Source organism: Macaca fascicularis, chromosome 11 (assembly GCF_037993035.2).
Source record: "Macaca fascicularis isolate 582-1 chromosome 11, T2T-MFA8v1.1".
NCBI lineage: Eukaryota > Metazoa > Chordata > Mammalia > Primates > Cercopithecidae > Macaca > Macaca fascicularis.
This window is the reverse complement of record NC_088385.1, coordinates 126,514,125-126,531,329: the sequence shown is the minus strand read 5'-3', so window position 1 is coordinate 126,531,329 and position 17,205 is coordinate 126,514,125. Positions and strand designations below refer to the sequence as shown.

The window sequence follows — 17,205 nt, the reverse complement described above, 5'->3', positions numbered from 1 at the left end:
ACAAGATAAAAATAAACAACATCATCAAAAACTGGGTGAAGGGTATGAACAGACACTTCTCAAAAGAAGACATTTACACAGCCAACAAACAAGTGAAAAAAAGCTCCTCATCACTGGTCATTAAAGAATAGCAAATCAAAACCACAGTGAGATATCATCTCATGCCAGTTAGAATGGCGATCCTTAAAAAGTCAGGAAACAATGTTCATCCATCCAATTACTCATTCAGTCTTTCAAATGATAGTTATTGAGCACCTACTATGAGTTAGGCAGTATTCTGGCAATCTGAATACTGAATAACTCAAACAAGTTTCCTCTTCTCCTCAACGAGACTTGATTCTAAACAAGGAGACAGGAATCAATATAATAAATATATATCCTAGAATATAAAGCAGTATGAGAAGCCCAAAATATATAATGGATGATCAATTTCATCTTCAAAATTTTCCACAATGAGCACATATACAGCAAGGGGTGAGGGATTTTTTAAAAAAGAGATCCACCTGCCTTAAGACCTGATCACATCTGAACCATCTCCTTAGGTTAGACCTAAGGTAGATTAGACCAAGTAGGTTATTCAAGGATGGATTCCAAAACTACTTTCACATTCACATAACACTGAAATACACAAAGCTTTGACCCAACCTTGATCATTAATCAAAGAGATAGAAAATACACACACACACACACACACACACAAAAACACACACCATCTTGGGTGTGAGAGCCAATTGTGTGAGAGTAATTGGATGAATGATCATTAAAAAGTCAGATGCTGGAGAGGATGTGGAGAAACAGGAATGCTTTTACACTGTTGGTGGGAGTGTAAGTTAGTTCAACCATTGTGGAAGACAGCGTGGTGATTCCTCAAGGATCTAGAACCAGAAATACCAGTTGACCCAGCAATCCCATTACTGGGTGTATAACCAAAGGATTATAAATCTTTCTACTATAAAGACACATGCACACATATGTTTATTACAGCACTATTCACAATAGCAAAGATGTGGAACCAACCCAAATGCCCACCAATGATAGACTGGATAAGGGAAATGTTGCACATATACACCATGGAATACTATGCAGCCATAAACAAGGATGAGTTCATGTCTTTTGCAGGGACATGGATGAAGCTGGAAATCATCATTCTCGGCAAGTTAACACAGGAACAGAAAACCAAACACATGTTCTCACTCATAAGTGGGAGTTGAACAATGAGAACACATGGACACAGGAAGGGGAACATCACAAGCTGGGTCCTGTCAGTGGGTGGGGGGCTGAGGGAGGGATAGCATTAGGAGACGACGGGTTGATGGGTACAGAAAATCACCATGGCACATGTATACCTATGTAACAGACCTTCATGTTCTGCACATATATCCCAGAACTTAAAGTATAATAATAATAATAATAATAAAAGTTCTGTGATGTTCTCACTAGGAAAAGAGCTTGCTAAATTTTATTAGGGCTGTGAACTCACCTCAAATAAAAGAGGAGCTCCTAGTACTTCCTCTTCTTACCCATGCAGGGACTAGCTTTTCCAAGTCTTCCATAACTTCAAGTGGATGTTGGACCCCAAAACTGGTGAGTAGGAGGTGGAAGTTGCCCTAGAGTTAGTTTTGGCCTAACCTGCTAGAGTCTTTCCTGAAGGAGCCTCACAGGTCATGGGGAGTAGAGTCTTGGCATTTGAATTTGTCTACAAGGTCATCCCCCTCCTTCCACTCCTAACCTTGCCCTCATTAACACACCCACGTCATTCTGTGGAAGGGCCCGCCTGGTATGAAAATGTCACATGCTCCATAGCCTGTCAAGGCCTGGGAATTTGACTTCTTTACCAGGAGGAAGGCATTGAAGGTCCTGTTAAAATGAACATATGCCATCCAATGAAATTAAAGAAGTGACTTCATTAACCTCTTACTGTGGAGTCCTTGTATTGCTGATGCCTTTTGACAAAGTACCAGGAACTTCTTCTGGTGATAATGGTGAATGACTACTGAAAACTGTTTAGTGGCTCCTAAATTTTTGTCTTGACCTTCAAAGGTCTGCACAGACTGACCTCTCCAATCCCCTGGGAACTATGCACTCCTTGTCTGCTTCCCTCCACACTCATTGACTGCCAGCGAGTTCTCCCAACAAGTCAAGTCGTGTGCTGCTTTGGGATCTTTGCATACACTGTCTTCTCTTCTTGATCTGCTCTTTCCCTTTCTCTTCATGGTGCCGTCTTCTCATGGTTCAGATCTCGCCTTAAAAGTCACCTTCCCAGTTGCCTGAGTTAAGGTAGATCCCTTCTAACTTACTTACATATGGGGCTTCTCAAACTGTATTGTGCATACGAGACACTTGGAATCCCATTAAAATGTAAACTTGGAGTTGGCAGATTGACTTGAAGCCTGCAATTCTGCATTTCTAACGAGCACAGGTGAGGTCCATGCTGCTGGTCCATGGACCACATTTTTAGTAGCAAGATAAAGGACTCCTTATGATTACTGCCCATTTTTTATGCCACCCCAAAGCCTCTGAGTTTCCAGGGGGTACCATTTACATAGAATATAATCTCCCTTGCAGTTGGAGTTGGGCAACCAGGTAATGGAACAATCCTTCTCCTATTAGAATATGAGCTCCATAAATGCAGGGGCCTTTGTGTCCCCAGCACTTAAACAGTGCCTGAGTGTTGAGAGGTGATTGAATGAGGACATCTGAGACACTGTGGAGGGGAGGGAGGTGGTGGTTACCTCAATAGCCACAGCGATGTCAGGGGAACACAGTTCCCAAATCCTCAGATCCTGCAGCACCTTCAGGAGGACGTGGGGTCGAATCCGCAAGTCCAGGTTTTCTCCAAACTTCTGCAGTTTCACCAGGATCTTTTTGGCAGGGCGGAAGTTCTTTAAATCCTCTGGCAGTTTGGACAACAGATCAAAGTACCTTCAATTCCAAGAGGAGAGGGCAAGTTAGGAAGCTGCTGGAAGATCTGAGCACCTACGGCCATCCATCTCTGCTTTGTCTCTCTGCTACTCTGTGATGTCTCCAGGGCAGCAGGATTCTTTATCTAGGGGCCTTTCCTCTGTGGCCCACAGATCAGGCACGTCTTTACTTTTAGGGGTAGGAAAAGATGGAGAATGACTTGCATTTCATTACAAAATAAAACAAAGGTACGATTTCAAGGGATGTATTTGTAATTTTTCTATCAGACAATGTGAAATGTTAGAAGAAAGGAATGGACCTTGGGATCTGAAACTTCTCTCTTGAGGGTTAATGAGGTCAGAGTGGGTGTACACACATCTATGAGATGTCTTCTAGGATGCAGGAGGCTCTCACACCCAAGCTGGTGTGTGTGTGTGTGTTTGTGCGTGTGTGTATATATTTTCTATCTCTTTGATTCATGATCAAGGTTGGGTCAAAGCTTTGAGTATTTCAGTGTTGTGTGAATGTGAGAGTAGTTTTGGGATCCATCCTTGAATAACCTACTTGGTCTAATCTACCTTAGGTCTAACCTAAGGAGATGATGGTTCAGATGTGATCAGGTCTTAAGGCAGGTGGATCTCTTTTAAAAGAAATCCCTCACCCCTTGCTGTATGTGTGCTCATTGTGGAAAATTTTGAAGATGAAATTGATCATCCATTATATATTTTGGGCTTCTCATACTGCTTTATATTCTAGAATATACATTTATTATATTGATTCCTGTCTCCTTGTTTAGAATCAAGTCTCGTTGAGGAGAAGAGGAAACTTGTCTGAGTTATTCAGTATTCAGATTGCTAGAATACTGCCTAACTCATAGTAGGTGCTCAATAACTATCATTTGAAAGACTGAATGAGTAATTGGATGAATGAACAACTACAACTGAACATCATCCTTACTAGGCTGTGGTTTGTTTGACTGATTTTAATGTTACTATGGAGGGCAATTACTTCCCCCATAATAATGACAGAAATTCCATCATTAGATTTGTGGGCTGAATCTTACTGTGGGAGGACCAGCATTAATTTCCTTCCGTAATACCTTTATGTGAATTAGTTCGTAACATGCTTTCCTCCTCCCCCCAACTTCCCTCCCACAGAGGGAAGAGGGTTTACAGAAGACCCTTTTCCCCCTTTCATAAGAGGATCCCTCTTATATGACTCATGTATTTTCAGGGCCAGACATTGCTTGTGAGAAAGTGATGTTCTGGGATGTGAGGTGGCGTAGAAGTTCCCACAGCTCTGCAAAGACTCCAGCGACCTGCTTGTAAGTTGCTGTTTTGCATTATAAAACTCATGGAGGAGATTCTGTGTACATTTTTTACTTTCTCATCTTAGTCTTAGATCTTAGTGTATTCACCCTGCTAGGATGGGGTTCGGGACACCACAGTTCAGTAGATTCCAATTCTATATTGCAAATGAGCATACAGACTGACGTTAGACAGGGGTTTGAATCCTAAATTCACCAGTTAACTGAGGTGTGAACTTTGACAAATGAATTTACCCCTCTGAGTCTCTGTTTCCTTGCTTGTGAAATGGGGGTTAATATGTACCTTTCAGGATTATTTTGTTGGGAGGATAAAATAGACAATTTATGAAAATTGCTTATATAGTAACTGCCATCCAGTAATCACTCAATTCATGTTGCTTTTTTTGTTGCTACTTATCATCACCCTTGTGCTGTGGCACAGTGTTTCTAGGATATGCCTGCCTAGTTTTGCATTTTTTAGGGATTGCATTACTTGGGGGATGCAGTGATCACCCCATAGACCTTGGAATCTGTAGAAATTTTCAGGTTGATATGCCTCATCTGCCTGTCCCACAGGGCCTGGCAAGTCCGAATCAAACAGCAGGTAAATATGGAGAACACAATGGGTTGGATTATCTGTGATTTCAGAAACCAGGAGTTTTGGGCCTGATTGTGCTCTAGCTTTAGTGTGTCTGGGGGGTAGGGGATCCTACTGGTGGCCAATGACAGTTTTGGAGTAATGCCTCTCTATGCCTTGAAGGAGAGTGGAATCAGTTGTGATCTTGTAATAACAACACCCTGTCCTCTTCCAGGGACCATCTTATGTGGTTCTTAGGATATTTACCAGTGGTCTGCAATTTCTTCTGCATCTCCTTTTACTACAGATATGTGATGTCTCATTTTTGCTATGTCCTTTTGAAAATTAGAGACAAGGACAAAAGCACGGAACTTCTGGATACCTCTTTCTTCTTGGCGCCTACAAGGTTGTATGAGAAAGAGAGAGAAGAATAAGATTCCCTCCTCTTATAACCACCCTAGCTGACCTTTGAGATCTGACTTAAATACTTTTTCCTTCATGAGGCTTTTCTTAACCCTGTCAGCTAGTCTTTTTTTTTTTTTTTTTTTTTTTTGAGACAGAGTCTCGCTCTGTCGCCCAGGCTGGAGTACAGTGGCCGGATCTCAGCTCACTGCAAGCTCCGCCTCCCGGGTTTACGCCATTCTCCTGCCTCAGCCTCCCGAGTAGCTGGGACCACAGGCGCCCGCCACCTCGCCCGGCTAGTTTTTTGTATTTTTTTTTTTTTTTTAGTAGAGACGGGGTTTCACCGTGTTAGCCAGGATGGTCTCGATCTCCTGACCTCGTGATCCGCCCGTCTCGGCCTCCCAAAGTGCTGGGATTACAGGCCAGCTAGTCTTTAACTTAGGCTCTTGCTTTTGCCACAAGAGGATACAGCTCTCTCCAAGGTCCTGAAGCACTATTTTCCAGTTATTTTCCTAATAAACTTTTTATTAGCTTTCATTCTCTTCCTACTTCTGACTGTATTTACACAGCTTTTCAGTCTCTAAGATGGGGAATAATAATGATTCCTATTTGTCAGATGTGAGAATTAAATGATATAATGTGTGTCAAGTGTTGAGCTTCATGCCAGACATACGGTAGGTGTTAACTCGTGCTGTTTCCTCTCTTCCCCACTCCCCTTATCATTTTGTGCCTATGTTCTGTCTCTCCAATGAGACTTTATATGGTAAATATCACCATGTCACCCCACTGCATACAGCTTTCAATGGCTTTTCAGTTTGCTCAGAATAAGTTATTCTCCAAGACTCTAAATAATTCAGCCCTCACATTTTCTGGCTTTATCCCCATCCTTTCCATCCCTTCTCTTCCAGAATTTTATCCTTTGGGTCATGATCAAAGTCTCTGAGATAAAGCTCAACCTCCACAGCTGGGCTATCACAGCCTTTTATAATCTGGCTTGTCTAGCTCTCTGATAACCTTGCAAACACCCTATGCCCCAGCCACACCTGACTACTAGCAGTTCCCTGGTTGTCTGTGCCCCTCTGACTTCTGAGACCTAGCTGTTGCTTTTCCTTGAAACTCCCTTCCACCCTACTTTTCCAGCATGACTTTTTAAAAATTTGTTTTAGATTTGGGGCTACATGTGAAGATTTGTTACACAGATAAACATGTGTCACGGGGGTTTATTGTACATATTACTACATCACCCAGGTATTAAGCTCTGTACCCAATAGTTATATTTTCTGCTCTTCCCCCTCCTCCCACCATACCCCCTCAAAGTAGACTCCAGTGTCTGTTGTTTCCTCCTTTGTGTTCATAAATTCTTATCATTTAGCTCCCACTTATAAGTGAGAACATGTGGTATTTGGTTTTCTGTTCCTGCGTTAGTTTGCTAGGATCATAGCCTTCAGCTCCATCTATGTTCCCAAAAAATACATGATCTCATTCTTTTTTATGGCTGCATAATATTCCGTGGTGTATATGTACCACTTTTTTTATCCAGTCTGTCATTGATGGGCATTTAGATTGATTCTGTGTCCTTGCTATTGTCAATAGTGCTGCAGTGAACATTCACATGCATGTGTCTTTATGGTAGAATGATTTATGTTCCTTTGGATAGTATATACCCAGTAATGGGATTGCTGGATTAAATGGTAGTTCTGTTTTAGCTCTTTGAGGAATAGCCATACTGCTTTCCACAATGGTTGAACTAATTTACACTCCCACTAACAGCGTATAAGGATTCCTTTTTCTCCACGACCTCGCCAACATCTGTTATTTTTTGACTTTTTACTAACAGTCATTCTGACTGTTGTGAGATGGTATCTCCTTGTAGTTTTAATTTGCATTTCTCTAATGATCAGTGATGTTGAGCTTTTAAAAATATGCTTCTTGGCCACATGTATGTCTTCTTTTAAGAAAGTGTTTGTTCATATCCTTTGCCCACTTTTCAATGGGTTGTTTTTCTCTTGTAAATTTCTTTAAGTTCCTTACAGATGCTGGGTATTAGACCTTTGTCAGATGCATAGTTTGCAAATATTTTCTCCCATTCTGTGGGTTGTCAGTTTACTCTGTTGATAGCGTCTTTTGCTGGATGGAAGCTCTTAAGTTCAATTAGATTCCATTTGTCAATTTTTGCTTTTGTTGCAATTGGTTTTGGTGTCTTTGTCATAAAATCTTGCCCATTCCTAGGTCTGGGATGGTATTGCCTAAGTTGTTTTCCATGGACTTTTTAGTTTTGGGTTTTACATTTAAGTCTTTAATCCATCTTGAGTTGATTTTTCTGTATGGTGTAAGGGAGAGGTCCAGCTTCAACCTTCTGCATATGGCTAGCCAGTTATCCCAGCACCATTTACCGAATAGAGAGTCTTTTCTCCATTGCTTGTTTTTGTCACCTTTGTCAAAGATCAGATGGTCACAGATGTGCAGCCTTACTCTGGGCTCTCTATTCTGTTCTATCAGTCTATGTGCCTGTTTTTGTACCAGTACCATGCTGTTTTGGTCACTGTTACCTTGTAGTATAGTTTGAGGTCAGGTGATGTGATTCCTCCAGTTTTGTTCTTTTTGCTTAAGATTGCCTTGGTTATTCAGGCTCTTTTTTGGTTCCATATAATTTGTAAAATAATTTTTTTCTAGTTCTGTGAAGAATGTCTTTCTGGTAGTTTGATAGGAATATAATTGAATCTATAAATTGCTTTGGGCAGTATAGCCATTTTAGTGATATTGATTCTTCCTACTCATGAGCATGGGATGTTTTTCTATTTGTTTGTGTCTTCTCTGATTTCTTTGAGCTGTGTTTTGTAATGCTTATTGTAGAAATCTTGCTCTTCCCTGACTAGCTGTATTCCTAGGTATTTTTTGTGGCAGTTGTGGGTGAAATTGCCTTTCTGATTTGGCCCTCAGTTTGGTTGTTATTGGTGTATTGGGATGCTAGTGATTTTTGTACATTGATTTTGTATCCTGAAACTTGTTTGTCAGTTGAATGAGCTTTTGGGCTGATACTATGGAGATTTCTAGATATAGAATCATGTCATCTGCAAGCAGAGATAGTTTGACTTCCTCTCTTCCTATTTGGATGCGCTTTATTTCTTTTTCTTGCCTGATTGCTCTGGCTAAGACTTCCAATACTACAATAAATGGAAGTGGTGGGAGAGGACATCCTTGTCTTGTGCTGGTTGTCAAGAGGAATGCTTCCAGCTTTTGCTCATTCAGTATGATGTTGGCTATGGGTTTGTCATAGATGGCTCTTATTATTTTGAGGTATGTTCCCTCAATACCTAGTTGATTGAGAGCTTTTAACATGAAGCGATGTTGAATTTTATCAAAAGCCTTTTCTACATCTGTTGAGATAATCATGTGGTTTTTGTCTTTAGTTCTCTTTATATGATAAATCATATTTATTAATTTTTGTATGTTGAACCAACCTCATATCCCAGGTACAAAGCCTACTTGATCGTGGTGGATTAGCTTTTTGATATGCTGCTGGATTTGGTTTGCAAGTATTTTGCTGATAATTTTTGCATTGATGTTCATCAAAAATATTGGCTTGAAGTTTTCTTTTTTTGTGGTGTCTCTGCCAGGTTTTGGAATTAAGATGATATGGCCTCATAGAATGAGTTGGGAAGAAGTCCCTTCTCCTCTATTTTTGGAATACTTTCTGTAGAAATGGTACCAGCTCTTGTTTTTACATCTGGTAGAACTTGGCTGTGAATCCATCAGGTCCTGGGCATTTTTTTGGTTGGTAGGCTATTTATTACTGATTCAATTGTAGAGTTTGATATTGATCTGTTCAGGGAATCAGTTTCTTCCTGGCTCAGTCTTGGGAGGGTGTATGTGTCCAGGAATTTATCTGTCTTTTCCAGGTTTTCTAGTTTGTGTGCATAGAGGTGTTTGTAGTAGTTTCTGATGGTTATTTTTATTTCTGTGGGGTCAGTAGTAACATTCCCTTCATCATTTCTAATTGTGTTTTTTGGATCTTCTCTGTTTTCTTCTTAATTAGTCCAGCTAGTGGCCTATTTATTTTATTATTCTTTTTCAAAAAATCAACTTCTGGATTTGTTTGTCTTTTGAATGGTTTTTCATGTCTTGATTCCCTTCAGTTCAGCTCTGATTTTTGTTATTTCTCATCTTCTGCTAGCTTTGGGGTTGGTTTGTTCTTGCTTTTCTAATTCTTTCAGTTGTGAAGTTAGGTTGTTAATTTGAGATCTTTATAACTTTTTGATGTGGGTATTTAGTGCTATGAGTTGCCCTCTTAATACTGCCTTAGCTGTGTCCCAGAGATTCTGGTATATTATATCTTTGTTCTCATTATTTTTTAAAAACTTCTTGATTTCTGCCTTAATTTCATTATTTACTCAAAAGCCATTCAGGAGCATGTTGTTTACTTTCCATGTAATTGTATAGTTTTGAGTGATATTCTTTGTGTTGACTTCTATTTTTATTGTGCTATGGTCTGAGAGTGTGTTTGGTATGATTTTGGTTCTTTTACATGTATTGAGGATTGTTTTATGTCCAATTATGTAGTCAATTTTAAGTATGTGCTATGTGGTGATAAGAAGAATGTATATTCTGTTGTTTTGGGGTGGAGACTTCTATAAAGGTCTGTCAGATCCATTTGTTCCAATGCTGAGTTTAGGTCCAGAATATCTTTGTTAATTTTTTGCCTCAATTATCTGTTTAATACTGTCAGTGGAGTGTTGAAGTCTCCCACTATTATTGAGTGGGAGTCTATATCTCTTTGTAGGTCTCTAATAACTTGCTCTATAAATCTGGGTGCTCCTATGTTGGATGCATATATATTTATGATAGTTAGGTCTTCTTGCTGAATTTGAACCCTTTACAATTATGTAATGCCCTTCCCTTGTCTTTTATGATCTTTGCTTGTTTCAAATCTATTTTGTCTGAAATTAGGATGGCAATGCCTGCTTTTTTCTGTTTTCCATTTGCTTGGTAGGTTTTCCTTCATCCCTTTATTTTGAGCCTATAACTGTCATTATGCATGAGATGAGTCTCTTAAAGACAGCATACCGTTGGGTCTTGCTTTGTTATCCAGCTTGCCACTCTGTGAATTTTAAATGGCGCATTTAGCCCATTTACATTCAAGGTTAGTATTGATATGTGTGGATTTGATCCTGTCACTGTGCTATTAGCTGGTTATAATGCTGGCTTGTTTGTGTGGTTGCTTTACAGTGACACTGGTCTGTATGTTTAAGTGTCTTTTTATATTAGCTGATAGCAGTCTTTCCTTTCTATATTTAGTACTCCTTTCGAGATTTCTTGGAAGGCATGCTTGGTGGTGATTAAGTTCCTCAACATTTGCTTATCTGAAGAGGATCTTATTTCTCTTTCACGCAGGAAGCTTAGTTTGTCTGGATATGAAATTCTTGGTTGAATATTTTTTTCTTTAAGGATGTTAAATATAGTCCCCCAATCTCTTCTGGCTTATAGGGTTTCAGCTGAGAGGTCTGCTGTTAGCCTGATGGGGATCCCTTTTTTGGTGACCTGCCCTTTCTCTCTAGCTGCCCTTAACATTCTTCATTTTGACCTTGGAAAATCTGCTGATTATGTGTCTTGGGGATGACCTTCTTGTGTAGACTCTTGCAGGAGTTGTCTGTATTTCCTGAATTTGACTATTGGCTTCTCTAGCAAGGTTGGGGAAGTTTTCATGGATGACATCCTGAAATATATTTTCCAAGTTGTTCAGCATGACTCTTTGGGTTTGAATTCTAGCTTTACTACTTAGCCACTGGAGAACCTTTGATAAGAGGCATCTCTGAGCTCACTTTTATCATCTACAAAATAAGTCTAATGATAGCACCTACCTCATAGGATTGTTGTGAGCATTAAATGATACGTAAATACAAAGCTCTTACATCCATGACTGGTACATAGTAAGTGCCCTGGGAATACCATCTATGTTTATTAAACTGAAAATACTGTTTCCAGCTGTGTGTTGTGGCTCATGCTTGCAAACCCAGCATTTTGGGAAGCCAAGGTGACAGGACTGCTTAAGGCCAGGAGTTTGACACCAGCCTGGGCAACATAGCAAGACCCTATCTGTAAAAAAAATACCCCCAAACCAAAAAACAAAACCAAAAACCTTAGCACTTGAGGCTGCAGTAAGGTATGATCATGCCACTGAACTCCAGCCCGTGTAACAGAGCAAAACCCTGTCTCAAAAATAAAATAAAATAGCCGGGCGCGGTGGCTCACGCCTGTAATCCCAGCACTTTGGGAGGCCGAGGCGGGCGGATCACAAGGTCAGGAGATCGAGACCACGGTGAAACCCCGTCTCTACTAAAAATACAAAAAATTAGCCGGGCGCGGTTGTGGGTAGTCCCAGCTACTCGGGAGGCTGAGGCAGGAGAATGGCGTGAACCCGGGAGGCAGAGCTTGCAGTGAGCCGAGATCGCGCCACTACACTCCAGCCTGGGCGACAGAGCGAGACTCCGTCTCAAAAAAAAAATAAAATAAAATAAAATAAAATAAAATAAATAAATAAAATAAAATAAAATGAAATGAAATAAAATAAAATAAAATAAAATGCTGTTTCCTCCAAGGAGATCTTTCTGAGGGCTGTCCTGGGCGAGGCGGGGCATCCCTTTTGTGTTCCCTTAGCAGGCTGCTTCCTCCCACAACCTCCAGACCCCTGTGTGCTAATTTCCTGTTTACTTTTCCATCTTCCCTACTGGACTGTCAGCTCCCAGAAGGAGAGGGCGAGGATTAGTCTTCTCCAAATCCTAGCCTCAGAGCATTCAGCCCATCAGTGCTGTGAGAATGAGAGTGCAACGGGCCATAATGCAAACTTTGTTGTATAGATACATTTATTGGAGTGGATGGTCTCTGGAGTCAAGGGGTAAGCTAGAAAGGGAAGAAATTATTGGGTTGTCAGAACAGAGAACAAAAACTTTCAATAGCTTTCTGGTGCTCTTAAAATCAAATCCCACATCGTAACTCTGGCATTTGTGGCTTGCATGATGCAGCCCTCATCTACCACTTGTCCATCCTCTTCAAATTCTCCATGTCCCTTCTGCACTTGGGCCTTTGCATGCACTTTTCCTTCTACCTGGAATGTAATTCCACCTTCTCATCACACTGCCGGCTCTTCCTTATCCTTCAGGACTCATCTGAAAGTCACCTCCTCGGAGAGGTCTTCCCAGATTTCCCAATCTAGATTAGGTACCTATCCTGTCTATATCTCTCTCGTAGCACCCTGTTCTCTTACGGTAGGACAATGATTATAATTTGTACCTACATATTTATGATACAGTTATTTTGTTTCTGCCCATATTTTCCAGAAGACTGTGAGCTCCCTGAGGACAGAGAGCAAGCTCTTCTTTGTGATATAACCCCAGCACCTGGCATCTGGCAGGCATATAGTAGGTACCCAGTGAATGCCCTTCAAATGAATGGATATATGTGTGCCCTTACTTCATGAGGATTTCCATCTTGTCCTGCAGGCAGAAGCCAGCCTCCTGGGCTACGCTGTAAAACTTGGCCCTCATGCTGTTACACACCCCACTCTTGTACTGGATGTTGATGTCATAATTAGTGCGGCTGTGGACACAGATAAGAAGGGCTTGGGGAATGGAGCCCAGGGATGTCCCCTAGTAACCTGGGTCCCACTCTGGCTCCCTTGGCCCCAAGGTGCTCTGCATGTAGGACTCCCTGTAGCCACCTGGGTTCTCTGCCCTCACCTGGAGACTTCCTAAGCATCCCCCTGGATGTAGGAAGGACAGATCCTCCCAATAGCATCAGGATGGTGGTTCAGACCCTATTAAATGAGCCCACGGTGAGACAGCTGGTCACTGGAGCCCAGCGAATGTTAAGGATGGGAGATGGAATTTGGAGCTGGGAGATTCAGGCTCAAAGTCCAGCTCCACCACTTCTTAGCTGTGTGGCCTCAGGCAAGACATTTCACGTGGCCAGGTTTCTGCCTGCTCCTTTGTAAGATGGGATAATGCCCCTGCCTTATAGGATCGGTTTTGAGGAACAAGGAAGGTAATGAAGGCAGAATGCTTTTCGTGGTGCCTGGCACAGCGGAAGAGTTTCTTGCCATTGTCTGCATTGTTGCTCAGCTTCTTGACTATGAGTCCCTAAACCTGGGGGATCCCTTGTCCTTCAGCATCGTCTATGGCTTTAGGGAGTCTGGTCTGCATTGGGTCATTTCCACACCCCTGGAATATAGAGGGTGTGGTCACCACGTTCCCTGTTGTGTGGCTCCTTCCATTGCCCTCCTGGCTTACTTTTTAGACTTCTTCTGGACTGGTTGGATGTGGCTTTCTGCACTTGTACTGCTGGATCTCTCACTGAAACACAAAAGGATGGTTTCAAGTTGCTCAGAGTCTGCTTTTCAAGAAAATGGTGTCCCCAGGGCTCCATGGCACTTGCCAGCTTCCAGGATTCAGGCAAGGGAGGTGGTGCTAATCAAGGCACCAGTCACAGAACTCTATGAATTTCTTCCCACCTCTTGGCCTTTCCTCCCACCATATCCCTGCCTGGAGGGTCCTCTTTGTTTATTTTCTACCAACTTAAATCCTATCCTGCCTTATGGTCCGCAACAAGTCCTACAGTCCTATCTGAACTCTCCTGTCTAATTTTGACCTTCCGCCTCTGCATATTGTCAGGATTATGTCTTTTCTGGATCTCAGTTTCATTTGTGTAAAACTGTTCTTTTGTCTGGAGGGTGAATTGGCTTAAGACCTTTCCATACTCCTCTCCATACCCAACACTTAACACTGGGCCAGGTGCAGATTTAGTGAAGCCCAACACCCATTTTACCCCTTGTCAGTCTGTGAGCAAGCAGCTCCCTTCTGGATGGTCAGTTTCCTCATCTGTGACCCATCAACTCATCAGGCCAGCCAACCCTTTCTAGGTGTGGATGATTGAATCCTCATATGGATACACCCTCCTATGACTCTGCCTGGGCAAGCTTCCTAGAGGGGGATGAGGAGCCCCTACCCCTGCCCACCACCCCCGCTCACGCCTTTCTCCAGGATCCTTGTTTAGGGACTTGGGCTTTCAGCACCATTGTCTAGCACCTTTGCGCTGACCGTGTTTCCCCTTCTTTCTTCCAAATGCTTGGAAAACTGTCTGACCACTTTATCTGTGTGGCTCTGGGGGAGGGGGTGGTAAGACTGTTTTCCTTATTAATAGGATGTGTGGGTAACCTTTTGCTTCTAGTCCTGTGGCATTTGGGACTTCTTTTTCCAGACCCCTCCCCATAGAAAAGGTCTTGGCCTTTGCTGGTTTCCCCAGAAGCTCACAGGACTAGATGTGGAGGTCTTAGGCCTAGTGGGCAAATCCTCATCCTACTTGGGTAAGAAGCAGGCCCCCATTAACAATATCCAGAAAGCCTTGATTTTGGATTCCAACCAGCTGCCCTAATCCCTGCAGATGAATTCTTTGAGGGAGCCTGGTGGCCCTGACCTTCCTCCTATAGATGACTCTCTTCTTTTCAAGAGCTTTGACAGTGATTGAGGGAGGAGGTGGGAGGTAAGGAAGGTGGTGTTATTAGTGAGTGATAAGCAAGAGACAGAAATAAGCAGCAAAAGACGCTTCTGCCTGTCTCACTCTGCGCCCCCCACCTGGCCCTCTTTGAGTTTAAGCTGCACTGGTCTTTGCTTGGTGCTCCTGAGCTTCCTCCTGCCCCAGGACCTTTGCACATGCTATTGCCCCTGCTTGGAACAGCATTCCCACCTTTTCCACCTCCTAGTCTAGTCAATTCTCCTTTGTCCTTAAGTTCTCAGCTTAAACATCGGACTCAGTGTTGGTTAGCACCCAGTACCCCTACTTCTTTTTCAGAACACTTCACAGTCATGATGTTATGGCTAGCTGTAGGATTATCTGAGAAATGTTTGACTCTCCCATTAGATCAGCAGTTCTTAAGCCTGGGTAGAATTCAAGGGGTCCATGAATGCAGATGGGAAAAAAGTTGCATCTTTAGTTGAACTAACCTTCAACCAAAATGGAAATTGCAGGTATTTGCCTATCACATTACAATTGTGAGAGATAGTTTGAAAAATCATTTATACTCAACACTGATCCAAAATTACAGGAGTTGAGTTTTGTTATATAATGCATTGTGAAAGACACACATAGATTACCATATTCCAAATTTGATTGTAATATAGCAATCTAGATTACTATAAATTTCTTAGTGATCTTTTGTAATGTATAGTATGCATTTAAAAACATCTTTCTTAAAGGAGTCCATAGGTTTTCTCAGACTTCCAAGGAGTCTATGGCATAAAAGGTTATAACCCCAGCCCAGACACAGAGATCCACGAGGGCAGGCTGGGTTTGTTTGTGTTTGTTTCATTTGCTGCTGAATCCCCCAAACCTAGCACAGTTACTGGCACAGATGGGGAATCTAAGAATGTTCTCTAAATGGGTAGGGCTCATGCCTGTAATTCCAGCACTTTAGGAGGCTGAGGGAGGCAGATCACTTGAGGTCAGGAGCTCAAGACCAGCCTAGCCAACATGGTGAAACCCCTCTCTACTAAAAATACAAAATTAGCAGGGCATAGTGGTGCGTGCCTGTAATCCCAGCTACTCGGGAGGCTGAGGAAGGAGAATCACTTGAACCCAGGAGGTGGAGATTGCAGTCAGCCGAGATCACACCACTGCACTCCAGCCTGGGTGACAGAGCAAGACTCCATCTTGAAAAAAAAAAAAAGAGAATATTTTCTAAATGAACAAATAAATTGGGGGAAGATCTCCACCTCCCCCATTATAAATTACCCAAGTAAAGAGAGACATAGTCTTGTACCACGTCCTCCCTACCTCACTTCTCCATGACTAGAAGATTTTAACTTGATGGTATATAATTGTTGGGGAGAAATACCTGAATTCTCATCCCTGGCCCTGCAGTATAGGAGCTTGTTTCTAATGAGGTCATAAGAAGGAAAAAGTTCCCTCTTCCCTGTGCCACTTTCCATGGTCTGGGGAGGAGCGTCCCTGCAGTGGCCCCTGTAACTGTGGGCTGCCTTCCAAGGCACCTGCTGCAGGCTCCAGGCTTTCCTACCTTGATTTGTGGGTGGTCTGCATTTCCTTATAAGCAGAATTACTCTTGTTTTGTTTCAGCACTGACAAGAGGCTGCAAGGCAAAACGAGTCCTTTAACAAGCCGCTGAATTAATGAAGCTTTTGTGCAGTAACTACGTGTGGGAGGAGGGGAATTCTCTTTCTAGAGCAAGAATCTTCAGCCTCTACTGAGCCTAGCACTCACCTGGAGAGTTTGCTAAGAATACAGATTCCTTGGCCACGTTTTCTGGGACTTGAATCATTGGCCTGGACGGGGGCCCCAGAAGGTGCCTTTAGATCACACACACAGGTACACACACACACCCTCTCCTAAAATTCCCCACCATACAGAAAATACTGTGAAATAATGCCCACCTGAAGTGCTTGTTAAAAAAATATAGCTACTGGCCAGGTATGGTGGTTCATGCCTGTAATCCCAGCACTTTGGGAGGCCAAGGCGAGTGGATCACTTGAGGTCAGGAGTTCCAGACCAGCCTGGCCAACATTGCAAAACCCCGTCTCTACTAAAAACACAAAAATTAGCTGAGCATGGTGGTGCATGCCTGTAATCCCAGCTACTTGGGAGGCTGAGGTAGGAGAATCGCTTGAACCAGCGAGGCGGAGGTTGCAGTGAGCCGAGATCGTACCACTGCATACACACACACACACACACACACACACACACACATATATCTTATTACCTCTGGATATTCTGATTCAGTGGGTTCTGGGATGAGGAAGGATAGAAATCTGTATTTTTCACAAGTAACCCAACTGCTTCTGATCTTCAGGGACACTACTATAAGATTTTAAGGAAAGGCTGTATTTTTAGATGACTGGGGGCAGCCCAGCCTGGAGGCTGGGGGCTGGATATACTGGCTTGTGGGGATTTCTGAAAGCCCCACAGTTCGATATCAGCCTTGATGGGAGCAGATTTGGGATCTCAAGTGAGACAGGAA

The 17,205-nt window shown here is 42.5% G+C and overlaps 2 protein-coding genes across 17 annotated transcripts in view; one reads left to right on the top strand and one right to left on the bottom strand.

The window, feature by feature from the left end:
- Nucleotides 1–17,205, bottom strand: part of CCDC60 (coiled-coil domain containing 60) — a 207,481-nt gene that overhangs the window by 9,935 nt on the left and 180,341 nt on the right. Inside the window, exons 9-13 of the mRNA XM_005572376.4 lie at nt 16,249–16,320; nt 13,469–13,531; nt 12,654–12,779; nt 5,052–5,183; nt 2,733–2,922 (exon numbers count right to left, since the gene is read on the bottom strand). Of these exons, the coding sequence (XP_005572433.3) occupies nt 2,733–2,922; nt 5,052–5,183; nt 12,654–12,779; nt 13,469–13,531; nt 16,249–16,320 (583 nt within the window). The remainder of the gene's footprint in view (nt 1–2,732; nt 2,923–5,051; nt 5,184–12,653; nt 12,780–13,468; nt 13,532–16,248; nt 16,321–17,205) is intronic.
- The window catches only part of LOC107126792 (putative uncharacterized protein encoded by LINC00269), a 214,597-nt gene that overhangs the window by 67,820 nt on the left and 129,572 nt on the right, over nt 1–17,205 (top strand). The window lies entirely within an intron of this gene.